This window comes from Esox lucius, chromosome 6 (genome assembly GCF_011004845.1).
Source record: "Esox lucius isolate fEsoLuc1 chromosome 6, fEsoLuc1.pri, whole genome shotgun sequence".
In the NCBI taxonomy this organism is placed as follows: domain Eukaryota; kingdom Metazoa; phylum Chordata; class Actinopteri; order Esociformes; family Esocidae; genus Esox; species Esox lucius.
This window is the reverse complement of record NC_047574.1, coordinates 8175595-8199107: the sequence shown is the minus strand read 5'-3', so window position 1 is coordinate 8199107 and position 23513 is coordinate 8175595. Positions and strand designations below refer to the sequence as shown.

Genomic DNA, 23513 nt, shown 5'->3' with positions numbered 1-23513 from the left:
TCATACGCAGAGGTAAATTAAGCAGCCGGCCGTTACAAGACAGAAACCACCTCCCTGCAGTAACATAATGAAACCCACAACTCAGTTACACAATGGATTCTGCTGTTATGAAGCAATGCATTGAAACATCCACCACTCATACCACCACACACCAACGTGGCTACCTCTGACCCTAACTCTAACCAACCATAACCTCTGAACCACAGACCCAAACAACAGACTTTAACCCTTCCTGACCACTGACTTTAACCCTTTCCGACAACTGAACCTAACTCTACCCAACCCCTAACCCCAGTGTCATGCCTCTATCTTGTCCAACTGCAGCTGAAATAATGGGCAACGTGTTTGAAACATCAAACTGCGAGTCACTGGGGATACTGGAATGCAGTGTTGTGGAGTGTGTAGGATGTAGTGCTAAGGTAGCAGTGGCACTGCGTGGCGCGTATGGGTGTAATGTTGAGGTGTCGTTTAGTCTGCAGGGTACCTTGGTAATAATGTCCAGAGAGGCCCCGTGGTCAAGGAGAACTGAGGCAATGTCTTTGTGGCCCTCTCTAGCGGCCAGGTGAAGAGGGGTGTAACCAGAAGTGGTGGTAGCGTCAGGACACGCCCCATTCTGCAGTAGCTGCAGCACGATATCAGGCTTCCCCAGACGACTGGAGATGTGGAGCGGGGTCTGGTTGTCCTGGAGACAGGGGCAGAGTTAAGTCAGGGGACCGGCAAAAGGCATTGGTGACACAAAACAACAGACAGACAGATAGATAAAAGTGAGGCAGACATATGAGACGCTTTAACAGCCCAACCTTGTTATCAACTGTCTTAAGAAGTGGATAGACATCCATAATCCTTACAGCTCCTAATCAAAGAGCTAGGTTTCTGTCCATTCCTACCTTTGCCTTAGCCTCCACTGTGGCCCCATTATGTATCAGATATTTCACCACGTCTGCTTGGCCGGCCCTCGCTGCCATGTGGAGGGCGGTCTCTCCCCTCTGAAACACACACACACACACACACACTTTCTATTAAATCTTTATTTAAATCCCCAAATAATATCAAATTAATTAATATACAGAAATGTTAATGGTTCACACTATGCTGTTGTCAACCAGTGAGACACACACTGGTTTTTGGACAGTTCTCATGAGTTTAGATTTTTGACTGTTCAATTCTGGAACACAAGAGAACTGCGGATTTCCAGAGTCAAGTCCCACAGTGTCAAGTCCCACAGAGTCAAGTCCCACAGTGTCAAGTCCCACAGAGTCAAGTCCCACAGTGTCAAGTCCCACAGTGTCAAGTCCAACAGTGTCAAGTCCAACAGTGTCAAGTCCCACAGTGTCAAGTCCCACAGTGTCAAGTCCCACAGAGTCAAGTCCCACAGCGTCAAGTCCCACAGTGTCAAGTCCCACAGAGTCAAGTCCCACAGTGTCAAGTCCCACAGAGTCAAGTCCCACAGCGTCAAGTCCCACAGTGTCAAGTCCCACAGAGTCAAGTCCCACAGTGTCAAGTCCCACAGTGTCAAGTCCCACAGAGTCAAGTCCCACAGTGTCAAGTCCCACAGTGTCAAGTCCCACAGAGTCAAGTCCCACAGTGTCAAGTCCCACAGTGTCAAGTCCCACATGACTCCAGGGCCGTGGTTCCCAATTCTCTCCCTGGGACCCTCAAACCTTTAAATGCACCAATAATTTTATCCTGTAAAATTTTATGGTCAGGTAAATGTAAGTTATGTGGAAAACTGCGTGAAAGCAAAGGAAATAGTTGCCGCTGCACCTAAATAGATCAACACAATCCCTGTCTTGCCCCAGCGGTATAGATACTGGGGTTCCGTCGCCATCAATCTGTCAACATGTCTGAGGTTTTGGCGGCTGCATAGGCTACTGTTGTTTCTTAGTGTTGAGGTAGCCCCCACCCTAAATGTTTTGTGCCATCCCCCATTGTCACCTCTGTGAAGCAGAGGAAATCACAACGTCAGGTTTGAATTCAAACACCCCCTAGACGGTTTTAATGGCTCAACTTCCTTGTTGTCTTGTCCTAGGCTTCTGTTGGGTTGCCCTTCTGTCCACGAACTGGTCTGTATTAGTACATTGCAGCCCTCTGGGTCTTACAGCCTAGAGAGGCATCCCTTTGTTCATGCCTTGTCTTACAACACAATCTGTCTTGTTAATGTTTGTTAAGGTCTATGTAGCAGTGCCTATGCGCCATTGTTTTAAATAGGAGTAATAGAAGCATGGCACAGACACTGCAACACAGACCTTGTAAATGTGTTTACACAGTCTAATATGGGTCATACACATGTATGTCATTAGTCCACTACAAGCACATATGGGCGTAGTGGTTTTATAAGTACATATTGTTTTATGATTCCAGGTTCACAGTGCAGACCAAATTACACCTCTAATCCATCTTGCTCCGTCTCTCCTTCACATCCTCCTCTCATATCCTCGAGGGACCCTGAAACGACTGCCTTTTATTATAGGGGGTGTCTCTACTAATTATATGAAGTCTGGCAGGAGATGGTCAAATATAGACATCACATCACTGCAACATTTTCCCTCACTTGTCTTTAATATGGGTGTGAGAGAAACATACAGAGAGAGAGATGGGGGGGTGAATGGGGGAGGTAGAGAGATAAGGGGAGAGAGAGAAAAGATGGATGGGGGAAAGAGAGATAGGAGATAGAAACAGACAAAGAGTATATTCTGTAGCTTACCACATTCGTTGTGTTTGGCGAAGCACCATGATTTGTCAGCTGGGTCACAATGTTCTCATGTCCCATGAATGCCGCAACATGGATTGGAGTGAGACCCGACTGAAACAAAAAGAGAGGGTTAACAAGTTCCACTACCCAGCCCCCCTTCCCAACACCTCTAACCAGTCCCTCTACCCAATCCCTTTACCAGTCCCTCTACCCAGCCCCCCTACCAGTCCCACTTCCCAGTCCCACTACCCAGCCTCTCTTCCCAACCCCTCTAACCAGTACCTGTTCCCAGCCCCTCTACCCAGTCCCTCTCCGAATACCTTTACCAGTCCCTCTACCCAGCCCCCCTACCAGTCCCTCTTCCAAGTCCCACTACCCAGTCCCTGTTCCCAGCCCCTCTACCCAGTCTCTCTACACAATCCCTCTACCAGTCCCTCTATCCAGCCCCTCTACTCAGTCCCTCTACCGAATACCTTTACCAGTCCCTCTACCCAGCCCCCCTACCAGTCCCTCTACCCAGCCCCCCTACCAGTCCCTCTTCCCAGTCCCACTACCCAGCCCCTCTTCCCAAACCCTCTAACCAGTCCCTGTTCCCAGCCCCTCTACCCAGCCCCTCTACCGAGTCCCCCTACCCGGTCCATCTACCCAGCCCCTCTATCAGTTCCTTTACCCAGCCCCTCTATCTATGCCCTCTAACCAGTACCTCTACAGGGCCCTCTTCCCAGTCCATATACCCAGACCTCCTAACCAGTCCCCCTACCAGCCTCACTACCAGCCCCTCTAGTCAACACTAAATACTCTCCTAAATGTCCCTGAACAACATCTTGTATAAAATGTCCAACTAAACGGACACACCAGAGACAGCAGAAAGGGAGTGAAAGCAGTGCATTGTTGAACTCCTCCCAGACAGACCCAGTCAGAAGTCAAGGCTAGTCCCCCAACCCATAATTTTACCTCGGTCACTGCCTGTATGGATGCTCCGTGTTTCAGCAGAAGTTCCATCACTTTGATCCTGTTCTTCTTGCAAGCGATGTGAAGCGGAGTGAAACCATTCTAAAAATAAAACACAGAAAGTACAACTCTTTAGATTCCCGGTTTGTGTCCCTGTCCCCTCACCTCTCTCTCTCTCTCTCTCTCTTAACCAGTTGATCATGTAACAGTAACAATTACAGTAACCACTGAATTAGCCTGATCTCTCTCTCCTCCTGGCACTAAATCTGATTTCTTCACTCCGCTTCTTCCTTTACTTCTATACGCTTTAGTGGCCACACCCACTGTGTTCCAGTCACTAAAACACCGTGTACAGATGCCATGTCTTAATTTGTTCACTGTATGTTCTAGCACAGCTGGGAAATCAAACATCTACTGGTCTAAAGGGTGCTTCTAAAAAAGTGTAATTTCGTACAAAGAATGTTCCTCAATGAAAGATATATCAAACCCAACAAACCCTTTTCACTACAACTCACATAACAACCCTAACACATTTCCTGTTGCTGCAAGATAAGTATTTTCTCTTCTACCAGTCTAACCCTTAACTCTAGTACCAGCCTAACATCAACTTTAGAACCAGACTAAACCTAACATTAGTAACAGCCTAACCCTAATGCTAGCACCACAGCCTAAGCCTGGCACCAACTCTAAAGACAGCCTAATGCTGAACCTAGTCGCAGCCTATTTGTTTTTGGAGTATAATACAACAGGAACTACAGCATTTGCAGTTATTTCTCAATAACCTTGAACTGTAAGTTCACATTTCTCCTCCTGGAGCTCCTGAAATTACAGCTCTTTGTTTTAGTCTGTTACTCTACTCAGGCCACAGACTTTTCTCTGTTTAGGATTAAGTTGCATTATATTGCTCTGTTTAGGAATGTGTTATTCTGTTTAGGGTTGTGTTGAATTGTGTTGCTCTGTTTAGGATTGCGTTGCATTGTGTTGCTCTGTTTAGAATTGTGCTGCATTGTGTTGCTCTGTTTAGGATTGTGTTGATCTGTTTAGGATTGTGTTGATCTGTTTAGGGTTGTGTTGCTTTGTGTTGCTCTGTTTACGATTGTGTTGCTCTGTTTAGAATTGTGTTGCATTGTGTTGCTCTGTGTAGGATTGTGTTGCTCTGTTTCGGATTGTGTTGATTGGTTTAGGATTGTGTTGCATTGTGTTTCTCTGTTTAGGATTGTGTTGCATTGTGTTGCACTGTTTAGAATTGTGTTGCATTATGTTGCTCTGTGTAGGATTGTTTTGCTCTGTTTAGGATTGTGTTGATCTGTTTAGTATTGTGTTGCTCTGTTTAGGATTGTGTTCGAGCTGTTTAGGATTGTGTTGATCTGTTTAGGGTTGTGTTGCTTTGTGTTGCTCTGTTTAAGATTGTGTTGCACTGTTTAGGATTGTGTTGCATTGTACTTTCTCTGTTTAGGATTGTGTTGCATTGTGTTTCTCTGTTTAAGATTGTGTTGCATTGTACTTTCCCTGTTTAGGATTTTGTTACATTGTATTACTATGTAAAAGATTGTGTCGCATTGTATTGCCCAGTTTAAGATTGTGTTCCAATGTTTTTCTCTGTTCAGGATTGTGTTGCACTTTATTGTTCTGTTGAGACTGTTGCATTGTGTTGTTAAATTTAGGATTTTGTTGCATTATACTACTGAATTTAGGATTGTGTTGCTCTTTTTAGGATTGCATTGTATTTATTGTAGGCCAAAGGATGAGTAACTGATGCTAAAGCTAACGCAATGTTATTGGTAAGCTAATAAAGCCAATGCTAGGTTATGCAAAACAAAAATGCTAAAGTGAAGTTAGCCTAGATCTAACCACTAATGATGTTTTAACTACACAGACAAACAGTTGGACTCCTGCTGACCAGTGCTTTGGCGTTGGGGTTGGCCTTTTTATCCACGATGACCTTTGCAACCTTGTAGTGTCCGCAGTGAGCGGCAACATGCAGGGCTGTCAAGTAGTCATTGGTGACGTCATCAACTGGAACGTCGTGGTGCAGCAGTAGCTGAACGCAGTTGAGATGGTCCCCTTGGGTTGCCATGTGGAGGGGAGACAGGCCGTTCTACAAAAAAACAAACAAAAAAATGTGTTCCCTTTCTACTGTCACTGCATTGGTAAAACTTTATCAAATGTTCAATGGACAAATGGAGAAAATAAATGTAGGTGTAACCATGGCCTCTCTACCTTAGTTTTGGACAGGATTGGGGCTCCTCTGTCCAGCAGCATCTCTACCACTTGTTCATGTCCACTTCGCGCGCCACAATGCAGAGGAGTCAAGCCATCCTTGGGTCAGAGGTCAAGGGGATGCAGGTTATTATTGACTGTATATGGGACTATATGTTCCTTCGTTATGTGTTTTATATGCGTGGTTTGTTCTAACCTTGGTCCTAGCGTCTATCTTGGCTCCTCTCTCCAGCAGTAGTTTCACCATGTTGCCATTGCCTCTCTTAGACGCCACATGCAGTGGGGTGATGTCATTCTGAGAAAAGGAGTAACACAACATATCAGTAGTACAGAACCTATGTAGAGTAAGTAATTTAAAAACACATCTATATTAATAGTGCCATATGGACAGTTCAATATAAAACAGGTCTTCGCTAGCGTAACGTCTACAGTACACCCTGCAAGGTGCCTAAACAGCAGGACTGCCGTGTGTGTTTGTGTGTCTGTCAGTAAGCAGAAGCTCTCGGGGCACTTGTTGGTATCAGGCTTGGAGAACACCTCCCTCTAGTGACAGCTAAACATGAATGTTTGCCAGGGCGGTTTTAAGGCCCATAACAGTCATACAGAATGAGCTGTGATACACAGCCACTGTTTGTGATCACATTAACAGCAGCATGAAAAGGACTTTAAGCAGCTCAGCCTATTATTATGGGGGATTAAAGACATTCAGAACATGTTTTTTGGGCTAGAAAAGGCTGGAGACTCCTGTTCTTGTACGAGTGTAACACGTTTCCTCTTTGTGTCATTACTGATTCCTTATTCTTTGTAACATCCAGTAATATGTTACTGTTGTGTTGAAGAAGTTGATCAAAGTAAGGGACTCTTTAGTATGGTGTTCTCATTGGTGAAGGGGTTTAGGACAACGCATTGCTTTTGGTAGATGGGTTTAGGATAACATATTACTATTGTTGGAAGAGTTAAGAACATTACTGTTGGTCAACAGGTTTACGATAACATTACTATTGGAGTAAATCTACTCTGTCTGTCAGCTACAGAGTAAAGATCCTTCACAGTGCTGGGATGAATAGTATCATGTGTTGTCCTGGGAAACAACTCAGATTCCATCTAAATCCACAGGCTCATATTCCACAGTCCAGGAAGGCCTGGGCAGGGTGTGTGCAGACTGACACCAACAGCTGTAGAATTACCTCTACAGGGACTTCTGGATAAATTAGGCAGGTGGAAGGAGTTTCATCCAGGCCCTGCACCTTTCCCTAGCCATGAGGTTAGGCACTGAAGCAGGCAGATCTGAAGAATCTGAACTCTTACCCTGACTCCAAAGTTTAAGAGGAGTCTTATTCTAGCTCCGGAGTACAGTAGCAATCTCTTACCATGGCTTAGTTTCTTTGTTTTATATGTTTTGTTTAATGAGATTATTCCAGGTATTTTAACGCTTTATAAACCCACACTGCTGGACCAGTTTAGGCCATGACTTTCAAGTTAAAGGGGCCGGTTTCACAGACACAGATTAAACCTAGTCTAGGACTAAAACAACATGCTGAGTGGAGTTTTCTATTGAACTTCTTCTATTGAGTTTTTAGTCCGAGACTAGGCTCAATCCATGTTTGTGAAACCGACCCTATGAGTCTTATCCTGGCTCTAAAGTTGAAGAACAGTTTATCTTGGCTCTGAAGTTCAAGAAGAGTCTTATCCTGGCTCTGAAGTTTTAAAGAAGTCTTATCCTGGCTCTGAAGTTTAAGAATAGTTTATCTTGGCTCTGAGGTTTAAGAAGAGTCTTATCCTAGCTCTGGAATTGAAAAAGAAGTCTAATCCCGGCTCTGACGTTTAAGAGGTGCGTCACCCTTGAGGAGTCTTAAAGTCTTACCCTGGCCTTGAAGTCAACGGCAGCACCGCGGTTGAGGAGAAGCGTAGCTACATTGATGTTGCCGTAATGTGCAGCGATGTGCAGCGGAGTGAAGCCACTCTAGGAGATACAGACATTATGACATCAGAGCTTAGCACTAACACACCCAATCAGAGCAGCCACTCATACCCACCTGACCTCTCCACCTTTGACTCAGTCATACAGGACTGCTCTGGTCAGACACGTTGCAGACCCCGGCTATGGCCCTATTCCATTTCATGCCTTCCTCCTGAAGTGTGCCCTTGTTTATTCACCTTCACCAACTTCAAAGGAAATCACTAGGTCGAGTAAAATTGCTGAACCTCCCACTAGCCCACCAGTTCAATATTGTCAGACTTGTGGGGAGTAGTGAACAAGTGTGCACTTCAGCAAAAAGGATTTACTAATAAACAGCAGTGTTAGCAAATGGTTTATAATGTTAGTGAAAGAGTTTGACTTCATCAGTGTTAACTTCAGGTGATTTTAGCTGATTCAAATTCTGCGATATTAGACTGGGTACCCAAGGTGTGGGTGGACCTACAGCTCCGGAAAAACATAAGAGACCACTGCAGTGGTCTCTTAATTTTAACCCTTCTGTTCCTCACTCAACATTTTTGGAAAGGAAAGAAAAAGGTGCAGTGGTCTCTTAATTGTTTCCGGAGCTCTAAGTTTCAAAATACTTGTGTTATCTGTGTTCCACAGTAAACATTGGCTGTGTTCTTCAGTAGGTGTGTTAGCTGTGTTCTACAGTAGGTGTGTTAGCTGTGTTCTACAGTAGGTGTGTTAGCTGTGTTCTACAGTAGGTGTGTTGGCTGTGTTCTATAGTAGGTGTGTTAGCAGTGTTCTACAGTAGGTCTGTTAGCTGTGTTCTACAGTAGGTCTGTTAGCTGTGTTCTATAGTAGGTGTGTTAGCTGTGTTCTAGAGTAGGTGTGTTAGCTGAGTTCTACAGTAGGCCTGTTAGCTGTGTTCTACAGTAGGTCTGTTAGCTGTGTTCTATAGTAGGTGTGTTAGCTGTGTTCTAGAGTAGGTGTGTTAGCTGAGTTCTATAGTAGGTGTGTTAGCTATGTTCAAGAGTAGGTCTGTTAGCTGTGTTCTACATAGGTCTGTTAGCAGTGTTCTATAGTAGGTGTGTTAGCTGTGTTCTAGAGTAGGTGTGTTAGCTGAGTTCTATAGTAGGTGTGTTAGCTATGTTCAAGAGTAGGTCTGTTAGCTGTGTTCTACATAGGTCTGTTAGCAGTGTTCTATAGTAGGTGTGTTAGCTGTGTTCTATAGTAGGTGTGTTAGCTGTGTTCTACAGTAGGTGTGTTAGCTGTGTTCTACAGTAGGTGTGTTAGCTGTGTTCTAGAGTAGGTGTGTTAGCTGAGTTCTACAGTAGGTGTGTCAGCTATGTTCTACAGTAGGTGCATTAACTGTGTTCTATAGTAGGTCTGTTAGCTGTGCTCTACATTAAATGGGTTAACTGTGTTCTACATTAAGTGCATAGGCTTTGTTGGCGATTAAGGAACAGGAAAAGCAACATAGACATGTTTAGAATAGAGCACAGTTGATGCTGTAGCCATCAGGCCCTTTCTGCTGACACCTGGCTGGCCCAGGGTTACCCAGCCTGGGTCAGAGTCATGCACAAGCCTGGGGATGTGAAGGCCGACACCAGACACAGACAGAGACTGACGGACTGACTGACGGCCTGGGGATCTGCAGTGGGGGATAGGTTCCTCTCTGGGTCCTTGCCTTATCTCATCATCACAGCCTGATTACGGCATGGAGAAACGAGGAGAGACATGCTGTATCATCTACACCCCAAACCCCAACGTCATATTAAACAACTGTAACGCTGTGTCAGAATACTCTAAACATCATTTCGACTGTCATTTTAGTAGAGACCAAATCCAGGACCAAGCCCCGTGGCTGCAAAAACCCAGAGCCCATGTTGTCAGTACATCCGGGTCAGAGGTCACCCGGGTCATGCTAGTGTCCAGCCCCTCCTGGACAGCGCCAAGACAGACAATCGGAGCAGGAGGAGCGATGCGGGACCGGCAGGGAGAAATGAGGCAGCGCTAGCAGCGGCAGGGCGTGGCAGGTGCGGCGTCAGTGGGTGTCGGTGTGTGAAGGAAATACATATATACCTCTGTGGTCCTATTCACCGTCATCTATGGGCAACACCAGCGAGAGGTCAAGAGAGGAGAGAAGGGGCGGTTAGTGTATCACTATGGCCGGCTGGCTGGTCCGTGCCGAACGATGGAGGCAACACAAGGTCACTGAATGCACCATGCTGTCATGATAACGGGCACACAACACACACACACACACACACACAAACACACACACTAACACAAACACACACACACACACCCACACACACACGACCCCTTTATACTACTAAAGGGGCTCAACTGGATGGTGCATCGCTGTCTCTACATTATAGTGGTGGTCAACCTCTTCTGGCGTGAATTTGTTGCTTTGTATGGGGCTTGTTGAATGCAATGTGTAACTGGACAGAAATACTCGAAAACCTGTAGTTCCCCAACCATTTAAGTTACAAATGAGTAAGTACATTTTTTCTGTGGGTATCACGGTTATCTGTGCAGTTTTCCACTGTGACTTCCATAGCTGCAATTATGTAAAAAATACAAAATAAAATAGGTACTAGTGTCTGTTTTCTAAAAGCATCTTTTCACAAAAACAAATATCTTAAGGTAAGAAATACAAACCTATAAAGACATTACTTAACACATGTTTAACACAGTAGAGTAGGGTCTCTGTGTTAGCAGACAGTACTGTGGTTAGCTCCGTACTGTGGCTATAAAGATGGTCAGAAAAAGGGGCGCTACCATTAACAAAAACTTTCCAGATTTGTGTTATACAGCTCTGAAAAAAATTAAGAGACCACTGCACCTTTTTCTTTCATTTCCAAAAAAAGATGAAAAGGAAAGTTTTGAGTGAGGAATAGAAGCGTTGAATTTGCAGTGGTCTCTTAATTTGAACCCTTCTGTTCCTCACTTCCTTTTCAACTTTTTTGTAAAGGAAAGAAAAAGGTGCAGTGGTCTCTTAATTTTTTTGATTTTTCAGATTTAGGACATACACTGCGTACAAATTTAATTTATATATTTTTAGGTTCACCTACATATATCCTAAGATACCATATCAAGTTCCTAAATTACCCATAAAACATCCATCTCAAAACAATTCTCCATTAGCTTACCACAGAGTTTTAAATATATGAATAGTACTGAATCGTTTAATGACAGAAAAATACTGCTTCTACAACTTGTGATGGTGCATCTCTGTCTCTAGACAGAGCCCATGCACAATGCAGCTTAGCAGACTAAATTGCAACTGAATGTATGTTTAGCAAAAAAAAAAAAGAAAAGTTGATTCCAAAATAATATAGTTACATTTAACTTGGTCTAGCTGTCTGATGTTAAAGCAGCTTGTGTCTTACAGAGTGAAGTCTACAGAGATGTTATGATGATATTAATACCAGCACCATCAAGTTACAACAACAACAAAACAACAATTACAATAATGAGACGCGGTCAGAGTGGAGTGGAGGTTAAGGTAAAGGACTGTTGATGAAATACGCTGTGTGTGGGTTCATGTGCTTACATAATGTCTGTCTGTGTGTGTGTTTGTACGTCTATGTCTGTGTGTGTGTGTGTGTGAGCGTGCGTGCGGTGTGTGCGCGGTACCTTGGACTCCACGTCTGCATTGTGGTCGTTCTGCAGCAGGAGAGCAGCAGCTTTGGTGTCGTCTTTCCGGGCTGCGATGTGTAGTGCTGGGAGGCGGACCTTGCCCTTGGTGTCGTTCTCCAACAGCAGAGACACCACCTGGTCATGGCCCTGCTGCAGGGCCACTGCCAGGGGGGTGAAGCCATCCTGAAACAGACATACCGTCACCGTATCACAATGCTGTCCCGTAGCGGCGCGGGCTTCCCAGACACTACCGCTGATGAGCGAGGGCCGTCCTCTTCAGACCTGGTGCTGTGCGCTGTCATAATCATATAACGTTACTGGTTTTGATTGGACGACACATCCCCAGATGTCAACTCAAATGAACGATGGGAAATTAGACTGCGCTCTCGACCACCATCATCATCAGGACACCGAATTGTGAAATATCTTTTTGTGAAAATGGTTTTCCATCCCTCCAGTAGAGTTCCGGAGACCCCCAGAATTCATGCTAAGACACACTGAAGATGTTCTGGCTGCTCGTGGTGGCCCAAAACCTTACTGACACTCGTTATGTTGGTTTTTCCTCTAATTTGTCACCTATCTGTATATTATATAACCGTTACTGACCTCAGTGGCGATGCTCTGTGTGGAGCCATTGTCCAGCAGGTATCTGACCACCTCCAGATGATTCTCCTGTGCTGCCATGTAGAGAGGAGTGAAGCCATTCTGGAGAAGTAATAACAACACAACATCAGCCTAGTAGTTATTTTACACTCCAGTAATAATAACCAGAGACAACGTCAGCCTAGTCGTACAAACACAATCAATCTGGTGCACTTGGGGTGGTCTACACAACACAGTGACTTGGAGTTCAAAAGTAAAAGACAGTTCTAAGACACATCTACAGTAAGATATGTTCAAACAATAATAACACTTTTCAGCAAATATTGATGAAAGGTTCTGAACTATAAGCGTGTGTATGTACATTACCGTAAGTTTGGGGTGACTTAGAAATTTTTTTGAAATAAAAATAAAAATGTTATGTCCATTAAAAATAACATAAAATTGAGAAATACAGTGTAGACACTGTCAATGATTATTGTAGCTGGAAGCTGTTGATTTTCAATGGAATATCTACATAGGCATACAGAGGCCCATTATCAACCATCAGCCATCAGTCCTGTGCTCCAATGGCACATTGTGTTTGCTAATCCCTGTTAATCATTTTAAAAGGATTACTGATCAATACAAAACCCTTTTATGCTAGTACTGCCAAAAACTCTTGGGCTATTTAAAGAAACAATAACACTGGCCTTCTTTAGACTAGTTCAGTACCTTCAGTATCAGCAATTGTGGATTCGATTACAGGCTCAAATCGCCAGAAACAAAGAACTTTCTTCTGAAACGCGTCAGTCTTTTTTTGTTGTGAGAAATGAAGGCTATTCCTTGCGAAAAATTTCCAAGACATTGAATCAATGGATCTCGCACATCAGTGTGTACTACTCCCTTCACAAAACAGGGCAACCGAAAGGTTGCTAGTTCAAAACCCCACAACAACAGTCCGCGTGAAACATGATTATGTTGAGCGCACCGCCTAACTCTGTGATAAACTACCCGCCAAAAAGTGTAGTTCTGGACGTACCTGAGACTGTGCATTGACGTTCGCTCCATTCGTCACTAGTTCCTTTACCACATCCACCTGACCAGCCAAAGACGCTATGTGGAGAGCCGTGTTCCCTTTCTGGGGAGGCATACAGTGAAGGAGAGGAGGGATGCGACGTAGGGGAGAGGTGGCCGTAACATGGAAATTATAACATTCTCAGTATAACATACACATAATAACACATACATTATAAAAAAAGCTATATTTAGGGCTCATCCAATCAAAGGGAGGCGGGGGTGGGGATCACCTTAGTTGCGGCGTCCACATTGGCTCCCAGCTTGATGAGCTCCGCGACCACCTCCACATGGCCCTCTTTAGAGGCAAGATGGAGGGCGTTGAGACCATTCTACATGGTGATAGAGAATAACCGATATAGGAATGGCAACAGAGAGAGTGAGACACAGAAACACACAGAGAGTTACGACTGAATACAGATTAATCGGTGTGCAATTGATTACCTTCAGACTATTTTATATTTAACACATAAGCATTTCTTTTGGAAGCCCTGGAGTGTCGAGACAGAAATCGGCCAGATAACAACAGTTTTAATGATTAGGGTGAACTGTGTTCTCCAGCTGCCCTAGAAGGAAAATAAGGCCACAGGAGTTATGAGTAGGGGCTGACCTGGTTGCAGATGTTGATTTCGACCCCGGTTTTTAGGTAGTCCAGAGCCTTCTCCAGATTGCCGGCACGGGCTGCTCTCAGGTAACTGGCATTGCTGTCAGACTGCAACCAAACAGGAACACATCACAGTTAGGTCAACAGTTATTTGGATATGGCCAGCATGTTGTGGGTCATAGGTCATTCAAAAACATCCTCCAATGGGCTCGGTTATTGGCAACTTTCTCAGCCTCTTCAAAGGACAATCGTCATGTGTAGTGCATCTAAATACAAAGCAGTAACAACATCATCAGCGAAGAACAATGTGATTATTTGAAGAAAAACATGAAACCTAAGGACAGCATCTGAGAGTTAATGTTTCTTCACCAACAGAAAGCAGCGCTTTCTGAAGATATCCAACATGACAACTTTACAACTGACCAAATGATAGTGTGACAAAACGACATCTGACAGCTTCAAAACATGACAATATGACAACACGGCAACTAAACTTCACAATGTAACAATATGAAAAACTTACATGATTGCCTCACAACCAACTATCAACTTAACAACCCTCTGGCTTTGGGGGAAGACAATCCTATGGCTACGCAACGTGGAGCTGTAAGTGCCATGCTCTACCAACCAAACAGGCCAACTATTCCATTACGTAAACAAAACCCAGAACCTCTATTGAGGCTAGATTTGTAATAACACAAAGTAGTGGAAGAGAAACAGATCCTGTTTGGATAGAATAGAAATAGATAAAGCAAGACAATATGATGTGTATAAGAAGATTCCTTAGGGTTATATACATACAGGAAAACAATAATGTATACAGTAAGACTCACTGTGGCTGTAGAGAAACAGGTAGACATAATAATGTATACAGAAGGACTCACTGTGGTTGTAGAGAAACAGGTAGACATAATAATGTATACAGTAAGACTCACTGTGGCTGTAGAGAAACAGGTAGACATAATAATGTATACAGAAAGACTTAGAAAGACTGGTTATAGAAATACATGACGACATAGTGACGTATTCAGGAAGACTCCCTGTAGTCACACTAGATTTCAGATGAGAACACTACACAGTCCGTATGTGAATGTGCTGGTGGTAGTGGAGACAGGGATGAGACGGGGGAAGACAGTGGAGTGACAGGTAGGAGACGGGGGGAAGACGGAAAAGACGGTGGAGACAAGGGGAGACACGGAGGAGACGGGGGGAGACAGGGAGGAGACAGGGGGAGACAGGGAGGAGACTGGGGGAGACAGAGGGGAGACAGGGGAAGACGGGGTGCGTCTCACTGATCTTGCTGCAGTGCCGTATTGTTGTAAAGATTTATCTGATGCTGACACACCCTAGCCACCAACTCACCACACACACTCACAAATCACTGACAGTCTGGACTCACTTGCTCACCCTCTGCCTGAGCGTATGCTGTCTAAGGCTGGTGGATAAAAATAGCAGAGTCTGCAGAATGCTCCAAGAGAGCACTCAGTGCACACCAGAGGAGGTCAATATGAGGAGGAGGATAATGTGAGCAGGATAATGTGTGTTGGATAGTGTGACATGGATAAGGTGGATAATGTGAGGTGGCCAATGTGAATTGAACAATGTGTGATGGAAAATGTGAGGTGAATACTGTGAGGCAGATAATGAGGTGGATAATGTGAGGTGAATACTGTGAGGCGGATAATAAGGTGGATAATGTGAGGTGAATACTGTGAGACGGATAATGAGGAGGATAATGTGAGGTGGATACTCTGAAGCGGATAATAAGGTGGATAATGTGAGGTGGCAAATGTTAGAATATTGAAGAGAATAATGTTATGAGGAAATTGCAGAAGAATAATATTAAAGGTTGTTTGTGTTTTGTTATGTGGTTATGGCTCCTACGAGGGGAGGATAACAAGGGGATGAGGTTGGATTGTTGTTTGTAGCTAATTGGGATTGTAATAGCTGTTGTACAAGCTGCTACTTCTTCAGTTAAAGTGTTGCTGTAATCACAATAAATTAACAGATTTATGACTGTAGACAACCTATTGAGATTATACTGTGAGACCACTGTTGTAAAAATCAATACTAACTCAGTAGAAATGTGCTAAGTGCTAGTTTCATTTGTATGATGACGGCAGTTATAAATGCGTGTGCAGCTACACTCAAAAAAGGTATTTGAAGAGCTGCAGTCTGCATTTACTATTGTCCAGGCTCAGGGGTTTCTAAACCTTGCAAAGAAGGTCTTGCTGGGGTTTTAATTTTTCTTTTTAATTGTGAGAGCAGCATTTTTGTGCATGTTTCATGCTTGTACTTATTATGGGAACATAGAACTACAACTAATACAGTATTACGGGCAATAATGGATGAAGAAGAAAAAAAGAAATACAGTACACAGTGTACAGTATACCCTCCAGAATTATTGGCACCCTATGTAAATATGAAACGTAATTGTTGCTTATCAGCTTGATCTTACACTAAAAAAATAATATTAATGTAATTAAAAAAATCTATAAATAATGATTTGACAACAAACGTATCCCACAATTATAAAAAGGCCAGAGAACAACCAAATTAAATGAATTGCAGACATTTTTTTCTCCAAATTTAGGATTGGTTGCCACCACCATGCCATGAGTAATTTCTAAGCATTACCAGTAGAAAGCCTCTGTTGTCTCCTAGTGTTTGCTGAATATCATTGGTACTTCAATTGGAACCAGGTGGTATAGTCTAATGAGACTAAAATGTACATTTCTGGCAACAAACACCAGGGGGTTTGAAGTAAAAAGTGCCATGATATGACACAGAAGCCTCTCTCCCCAGTCCAAGAACATTACGCTGATGTAACATCACTGTTTCCATGTCTGACTGTGGTATGACATCAGGGTTAAACCTGATGAGTAGCGGATACACAGATTAGAGGTTTTAGCTGTGAGCTGAGGTCAGATCCTGGTGGCTTGTTGTTTGGGGGGTGAACAGGGCTCAACTAACGTCCTGCTGGATGAATGGGGCTGAGATTATTATCTAGCTCCAACACCAGGCCACCAGTCACTCTGTCTCCCAGAACAGCGCCAGGGACACATTCCTTACTGGCCAGAATAATTAGCACCCAACGGCATCCTCACACAGCTACATTTGAAAGAATAATCAAATGAGCCACAGCAAACTGTGCTACCGGGTGAAAAAGCAATTCCCGACTGTTCCTAAAAGTATGATGTTTTAATGTTACATGATGCTTTACTGTTACATGATGTTTTACTGTGGACTCCTCAACACCAGGTGGTGTGGTGAATAGAGCTGAATGGATTGACGTCCTGCTAGTTTGGCATTAGGTGTATAGAGCTGCCTCAAATCCCTACAGGTTTAGCCTAGCGTAAAAAGAGCTGATCTAATGTCCTGCTGGTTTGGCTTTAGAATAGATCTGATCTTATGTCCTTCTGGTTTGGCCTAAAGAGAAAACAGCTGAACTAACATCTTGATGGTTTGGTCTAAGGAGAATAGAGCTGACCTAATTAAATCCTGGTTCGGCCTAAGGTGAATGCAGCTAATCTAACATCCTACTGGATTGGCTCCAGGAGGATAGAGTTGATCTGACATCCTCCTGGTTTGGCCTAGTGTGAAAATCCCCTACTATGCATTGTTTTTAATTGTTTCTGGTTTTTGGTAATGTGTGTTTACCTCTGGCATGTCTGATGGGGTATGTCTGTCAGAGCTAAGTGTGAGTAGATTGTATATGCCTCCGGGGATTTTCAATCCATAACCCTAACCTAATCCTAACTTTAACTACTACAACCACATCATACCCTAACCTAACTCCAAGCCTAAAAAAGCTATTTATATAAATGAGGACTGGCAAAATGTCCTCACAAAACAAGATTTCCCTTTAGTTTCTGTGTAACAGTTTCACATGAATGGTCATATTTATGGCATGGCAAAATCACATTGGAAATTACACAATGGAATAGTTACTTTCAGGTTAATAGAAGATAACGCTAGCAAAATTTAAGTGATCACTAAAAAAGCTAATAAATAATCTAAAACTGAATCAAACAAGAAGTGATGGTTTCAGCGCCTTCTCCTCTTTCTACCAGGATATGCAGGTTATTTACACTGGCTCTAATTACGCATCAGTGGAGCTAAACCAACATCCTGTTGGTTTACCCTAGGGTGAACAGAGCTGAACATGTTGACCTCCTGTTTGTTTGGCCAATGTCCTGGATTGGCATAGGGTCAATAGTTAGCCTATGTCAAAAATCATTAATCATATCTTTACCTAACATGAAGTCCATAATAGCAAGTGGATGCATTTTTAATGGCACCTATGGTTTCCTTTGAGCAAGTGACGTTGAAAAGACATCTTTCGGGTTTCAGTTATTTTACTCAATGTGATAGAGTTCAGAAGAGCTTTGGCCAAAGCTCTTTCTGAAGGAAAACCAAAGCTCTTTCTGAAGGAAAACCAAAGCTCTTTCTGAAGGACCCTCTTTTCTGAAGAGGGTCCAGAGGGTTACAGTTAGAGGGTCCAGAGGGTTTCAGTTAGAGGGTCCAGAGGGTTACAGTTAGAAGGTCCAGAGGGTTTGAGTTAGAGGGTCCTGAGGGTTAGATAGAGGGTCCAGAGGGTTAGAGTTAGAGGGTCCAGAGGGTTAGAGTTAGAGGGTCCAGAGGGTTAGAGTTAGACGGTCCAGAGGTTTCCAGTTAGAGGGTCCAGGGGTTAGAGTTAGAGGGTCCAGAGGGTTAGAGTTAGACAGTCCAAACGGTTAAATTTAGAGGGTCCAAATGGTTATAGTTAGAGGGTCCAGAGGGTTAGAGTTTGAGGGTCCAGAGGTTTTGAGTAAGAAGGTACATGGGAATAGAGTTTCTATTCTTTTTTGGGATCACAATTGATTTCTATAAAACATTCTATCCTTTCTAACCCATAACCCTAATGTTAACCCCATGACTAAAAAGGCAATACAAACATAACAGAGTACAGGCATGTCCTCACAAGTCATGATTTGCCTTTAGTTTCTGTTTAACAGTTTCACGTTGTAATGGTCATATGCATTGTGAGGCAAACAACACAAGGAAAACTACACAACAGAATTCTTACTTGCAGCCTGCCATACACTATAATGCCAGAAATTATTAATAAATGTTTAGACAACATCATCCCACAATGACCATATGCCTAGCCTAGCTTAATCAAATGCCTTTAAGAAGCTATAAAAGCAATGTAATTTGCCCTGTGCAAGATGTCAGAGGTGCTGCTTTCAAAGAGGAAACAAATGTGTCTGCTCATTAAAAACGTTCAGAGAGTCAGTACACTAGGATGCCAGCTATCCTGCTCGTTGGATGTGATGAGTCAGGGTATCTGCAATACTCTAGGGAAAGACAAAATACCAGGGTTCACACATAGTCCAATTTTCCTTGGTTTAACATTCTTGTAAGCATAGTAAAATATAGACAAATACAAACACACACATACACATACACACACACACATACAGCTGCATTTTATTCAGCAGTTGTTATTAGAATAAATAACCTGGAAGAGCATAAGGCGGATATGACAAATGTAAATAAGGATCTGAGTTCACACAACATCACTCGTTTGATAGGGAATAAGTATCGTTTGATATACACTCATTGATATAAGAACAGTGAATAGGCTGTTTTTATGGGGCCCCTGTACATAAGAATGGAGTAATTTGGCAGCCATCTTACCAGGAGGAACACATGGTGGAAGTGGCAATTATTAAAGACACCCCTCGCTATCTCTACAATGTCTATATATCATCTGACAAGCCAGCTGTACTGTACCTGGTTTATTTCTGGCATTTATCTTGTCTTATGTTAACTTTTTACAGACTTTACAATTGTCTTCACATTATTCGACTGTCCCCAAGTTCCCCACTAACCACACATACCTTACAGTCCTGAAGACCCTACATTACCACGTCCCCACTGTCCATATTCCACATTGTCCACACATACCTTACAGTCCTGAAGACCCTACATAACCACGTCCCCACTGTCCATATTCCACATTGTCCACACATACCTTACAGTCCTGAAGTCCCTACATTACCACGTCCCCACAGTCCACATTGTCCACACATACCTAACAGTCCTGAAGTCCCTACATAACCGTGTCCCCACTGTCCACATTCCACACTGTCCACACATACCTAACAGTCCTGAAGTCCCTACATAACCGTGTCCCCACTGTCCACATTCCACACTGTCCACACATACCTAACAGTCCTTAAGTCCCTACATAACCGTGTCCCCACTGTCCACATTCCACACTGTCCACACATACCTAACAGTCCTTAAGACCCTACATAACCGTGTCCCCACTGTCCACTGTCCACATTGTCCACACATACCTAACAGTCCTTAAGTCCCTACATAACCGTGTCCCCACTGTCCACATTCCACAATGTCCACACATACCTAACAGTCCTGAAGTCCCTACATAACCGTGTCCCTGTTGTCCACATTCCACACTGTCCAAAATTTGAAAAGTTCAATTTACAGTGGTCTCTTAATTTTAACCCTTCGGTTCCTCACGCAAAACCTTCCTTTTTGACTTTTTTGGAAAGGAAGGTAAAAGGTGCAGTGGTCTCGTAATTTTTTCCAGAGCTGTATGTGCCCATAGTGTGCCAATGCACACTGTCCCCAGATTACCTACATGTCTCCACATTCCCTGCCGTACATATATTGCATACATGATCCAACGTCCACGTCCCTACATGTCCCCACGTCTCCACATCCCCCATTGCTTCACTATGCCCAAATGTCCCGCATTTCCTCATAGTCTCAGTTTCTCTCTGTCACCACATGACAGCAGCAATGACAGCAGCAACAGTGGCCAAGGTCAAGTGCCTCCAATAAACACTCCTGTTATTGATCATGCCTACTAACTGTAAGTCACCCTGAAAGGAATGTCTACTAAATGACTAAAATGTAATCTAGTCATCTTTAGTAAAACTTTGTTTTCCCCTTATGAACCCACTAACCTACAAAGAAAATTTCACTCAGATATGCAACAAAAAATTATATATGCACAGGATTTATGGTATTTATTATGTGTGAATTAGCACCACACTTTTAGGAGAACAAAGAAACTGTGTCTTCACATGACACAGGGCAGGCAAAAAGTCTCCACATGCTTGTTAAAAATTACTTTTATAACAAGGTTTTTTTTGCACGAGAATCATAATAGATTTTCTACATACTTTAGCCACCTTCAAACATCCTGCAATAACAATTCAGAACTGTGCTGTTGGTGAGCACCACTGCAGAAAACCAGTTACATTTCTAAGCAGAAGATAAACAATCAAAATGTATGCATGATAGGTTTTCAGATCTCTGTTATTGTCCATAACTGTTGTGATTAAGTTTACCTCAGCAATTTAATTGTGCTACTAAATGTATTCCTGTGCACCTAAAATTTTCAACATAGGAGTGAATGCATATCACTAACATACAGCACCTTTTCCCTTTACACACTGAAACACATCACCCTTCTCCTTCTTAACACATTAACATACAGCACACCCTTATCAACAAACTACCACACACCAGCCTTTCCCTTCATCTCTGAGAGTTGTCTGCGTGTCAGTGGAGGTCTAAGCTCCAGTCACACAATGCGTCAAAGTGCTGCAGAATGCTTCTCCTCTGTCCTGTCCCACGAACAACGAGACATCCATTACGCTGCGACTGGCCCGTCTTAGCAGGATCCACATTCCCACCACAACACCAGCCACTGACCCACCTCACAGGCCCTTGTAAAAAAAAATAGCAAGCAGCAATGCGGACAACTACGAGGTCTAAAGTGATTATAAATGAACACTTACTGGCTCTAGGAACTCTGCTCCCTCCTCCACTGCCATTTTCCAGAAGTCGAGAGTGAAACCCAGGTCGACAATTAGCAGCATAGAGATTGGGCCAGACAGAGAGCCATCGTGTCAGTGCCAAGAAACGCGGCAAATCAAGAGTACGGTGCCAAGTTATTCCTCTGACACGGCAGAGGAGATAGCTAGCGTGCTAAAGCTGGTCCTAGTCTGACACAACCTAGCCTCACGTCTCCCGGCCAAAATCACTGGCGCCCTGGCCGCTAGCCTTCAACCAGCTGTCTCTGTAGACCGAGCCTGCACATCGCTGAGCGGAGGATCTCTGCCTCACTTACCATACTTGTCAGCACTAGTCACCCTGGGCAGTGTGTAATCATGATACGCATGGCGACCAAAATAGCAACGTAGTATCGGTGCGCTTTAGACAGACCCTGCCGTGGCCTCCCTTTCTGTCACTGTAACCCTGTCTGGAATCTGTCCTGCGCAAGTTTTAATGTGACACTGCTTATCAGATATTTTCTCTACGGCTCAGCAACCAGCCAGTACAGTAAGTCAGCCATGCCAGGGAGTTGAACCCAGCTTAGGGGGGATTTGGGTGTATTTCACCAGGTATTAGCCGCGTGGTCTGGCCGCTTGGCTTGGTCTTCGCTACACTCCCCTGCAGGGCAGGGCTGTGTGGTGCTGGACTGGGCTGGACGGTTCTGATCTGGACCGAAAATTAATCCCACTGACAGACACCATGAGACAGCATTCTCCTACCCGAACCGCTGACTGATAAAAAAGGGTCAAAAACGTAACATTACTAACACAGCAGTCACATTACTAACACAGCAGTCACATTACTAACACAGCAGTCACATTACTAACACAGCAGTCACATTACTAACACAGCAGTCACATTACTAACACAGCAGTCACATTACTAACACAACAATCACATTAATAGCACAACAATCAAAGGGCTTAAACCTCAACGCCTGGAACGAGGACGCGCGCCACCCCTCCCGACGTGGTATTCGGCGCACGTCATCGCCGGCCTTCTAGCCACGCCGCTCCTCCTCCCACGGCACTGTCATGTCTTGTTATTGCACGCACCTGGTGTCCATTCCCTCATTAGGTTGCCTATATTAGTTCCCTTGTTTCTGGGTGTCTTTGTGTGGTATTGTTCTATGTTCAGTTTGTTCTGGATTTGCTGTCCGCAATTGTTATGCGCTTGTGCGCTATTTGAGTGCTACCTCCTTTTTCTTAGAGGAAAGCAATACATATACTTTGACTGCCTCCCTGCATTCGTCTCCTTTTTTGCATACACACCACAAAGACAAACTGTGACAGAATACCACACCGACCGAATGGAGACAGCGGGGAGCGACCTGCTCCACCAACATGGGACCATGATCGCGTCCCTGGGGGAGGCCGTGACAGAGATGGTCCCGGCTATGCGGCGGTTGGAGGCGAGGCTGCCACCTGAGCAGCAACCACCAACCTGCAATCCGGCTGTGCCCCTGCCATCGTCTCCACCGTCGCTGAGGAGGACCATACAATTGAGCCTTCCCCAGGGATTTGGTGGGGACGCAGCCCAGTGCTCTGGGTTCTTGCTCCAGTTGGAGCTCTATTTCGCCTCCCTCAGCCCTCACCCGGGGGATAGGGAGAGGGTCTCTGCCCTTGTCTCCTGCCTGAGGGGCAAGGCGTTGGACTGGGCCAACTCCGTTTGGTCCACTAACGGGCCGGAGTTGGCCCATTACGAGGCGTTCGTCGGCCTCTTCCGGGCGTCTCGTGCACCTCAGGCAGGGGACGAGGAGCGTGCAGGCCTTCACCCTGGAGTTCAGGACCCTGGAGGTGGGGTCGGGTTGGAACGAGAGGGCACTTATTGATCATTTCCCATGCCACTTACAGCCTGACATCTGTAGGGAGCTGGCATGCCGGGACGCCATGTTGACATTTGACCAGCTCGTCAACATGGCGATACGGCTAGACAACCTGCTAGTCACCCGCAGACGCACC

The 23513-nt window shown here is 44.3% G+C and overlaps 1 protein-coding gene across 47 annotated transcripts in view; it reads right to left on the bottom strand.

The window, feature by feature from the left end:
• The window catches only part of ank3b (ankyrin 3b), a 145375-nt gene that overhangs the window by 55827 nt on the left and 66035 nt on the right, over positions 1 to 23513 (bottom strand). For 38 of the 47 annotated variants that reach the window (XM_029120219.2, XM_029120214.2, XM_029120205.2 and 35 more), the window contains exons 2-15: positions 13702 to 13803; positions 13325 to 13423; positions 13057 to 13155; positions 12042 to 12140; positions 11433 to 11618; positions 9870 to 9893; positions 7728 to 7826; positions 6060 to 6158; positions 5864 to 5962; positions 5544 to 5741; positions 3647 to 3745; positions 2705 to 2803; positions 888 to 986; positions 485 to 682 (exon numbers count right to left, since the gene is read on the bottom strand). In XM_029120219.2, coding sequence (XP_028976052.2) covers positions 485 to 682; positions 888 to 986; positions 2705 to 2803; positions 3647 to 3745; positions 5544 to 5741; positions 5864 to 5962; positions 6060 to 6158; positions 7728 to 7826; positions 9870 to 9893; positions 11433 to 11618; positions 12042 to 12140; positions 13057 to 13155; positions 13325 to 13423; positions 13702 to 13803 — 1599 coding nt within the window. Of the gene's footprint in view, positions 1 to 484; positions 683 to 887; positions 987 to 2704; positions 2804 to 3646; positions 3746 to 5543; positions 5742 to 5863; positions 5963 to 6059; positions 6159 to 7727; positions 7827 to 9869; positions 9894 to 11432; positions 11619 to 12041; positions 12141 to 13056; positions 13156 to 13324; positions 13424 to 13701; positions 13804 to 21515; positions 21829 to 23513 lie in introns of those variants that run through there. The other 9 variants (XM_029120207.2, XM_029120216.2, XM_029120247.2 and 6 more) reach the window with 5 other exon arrangements.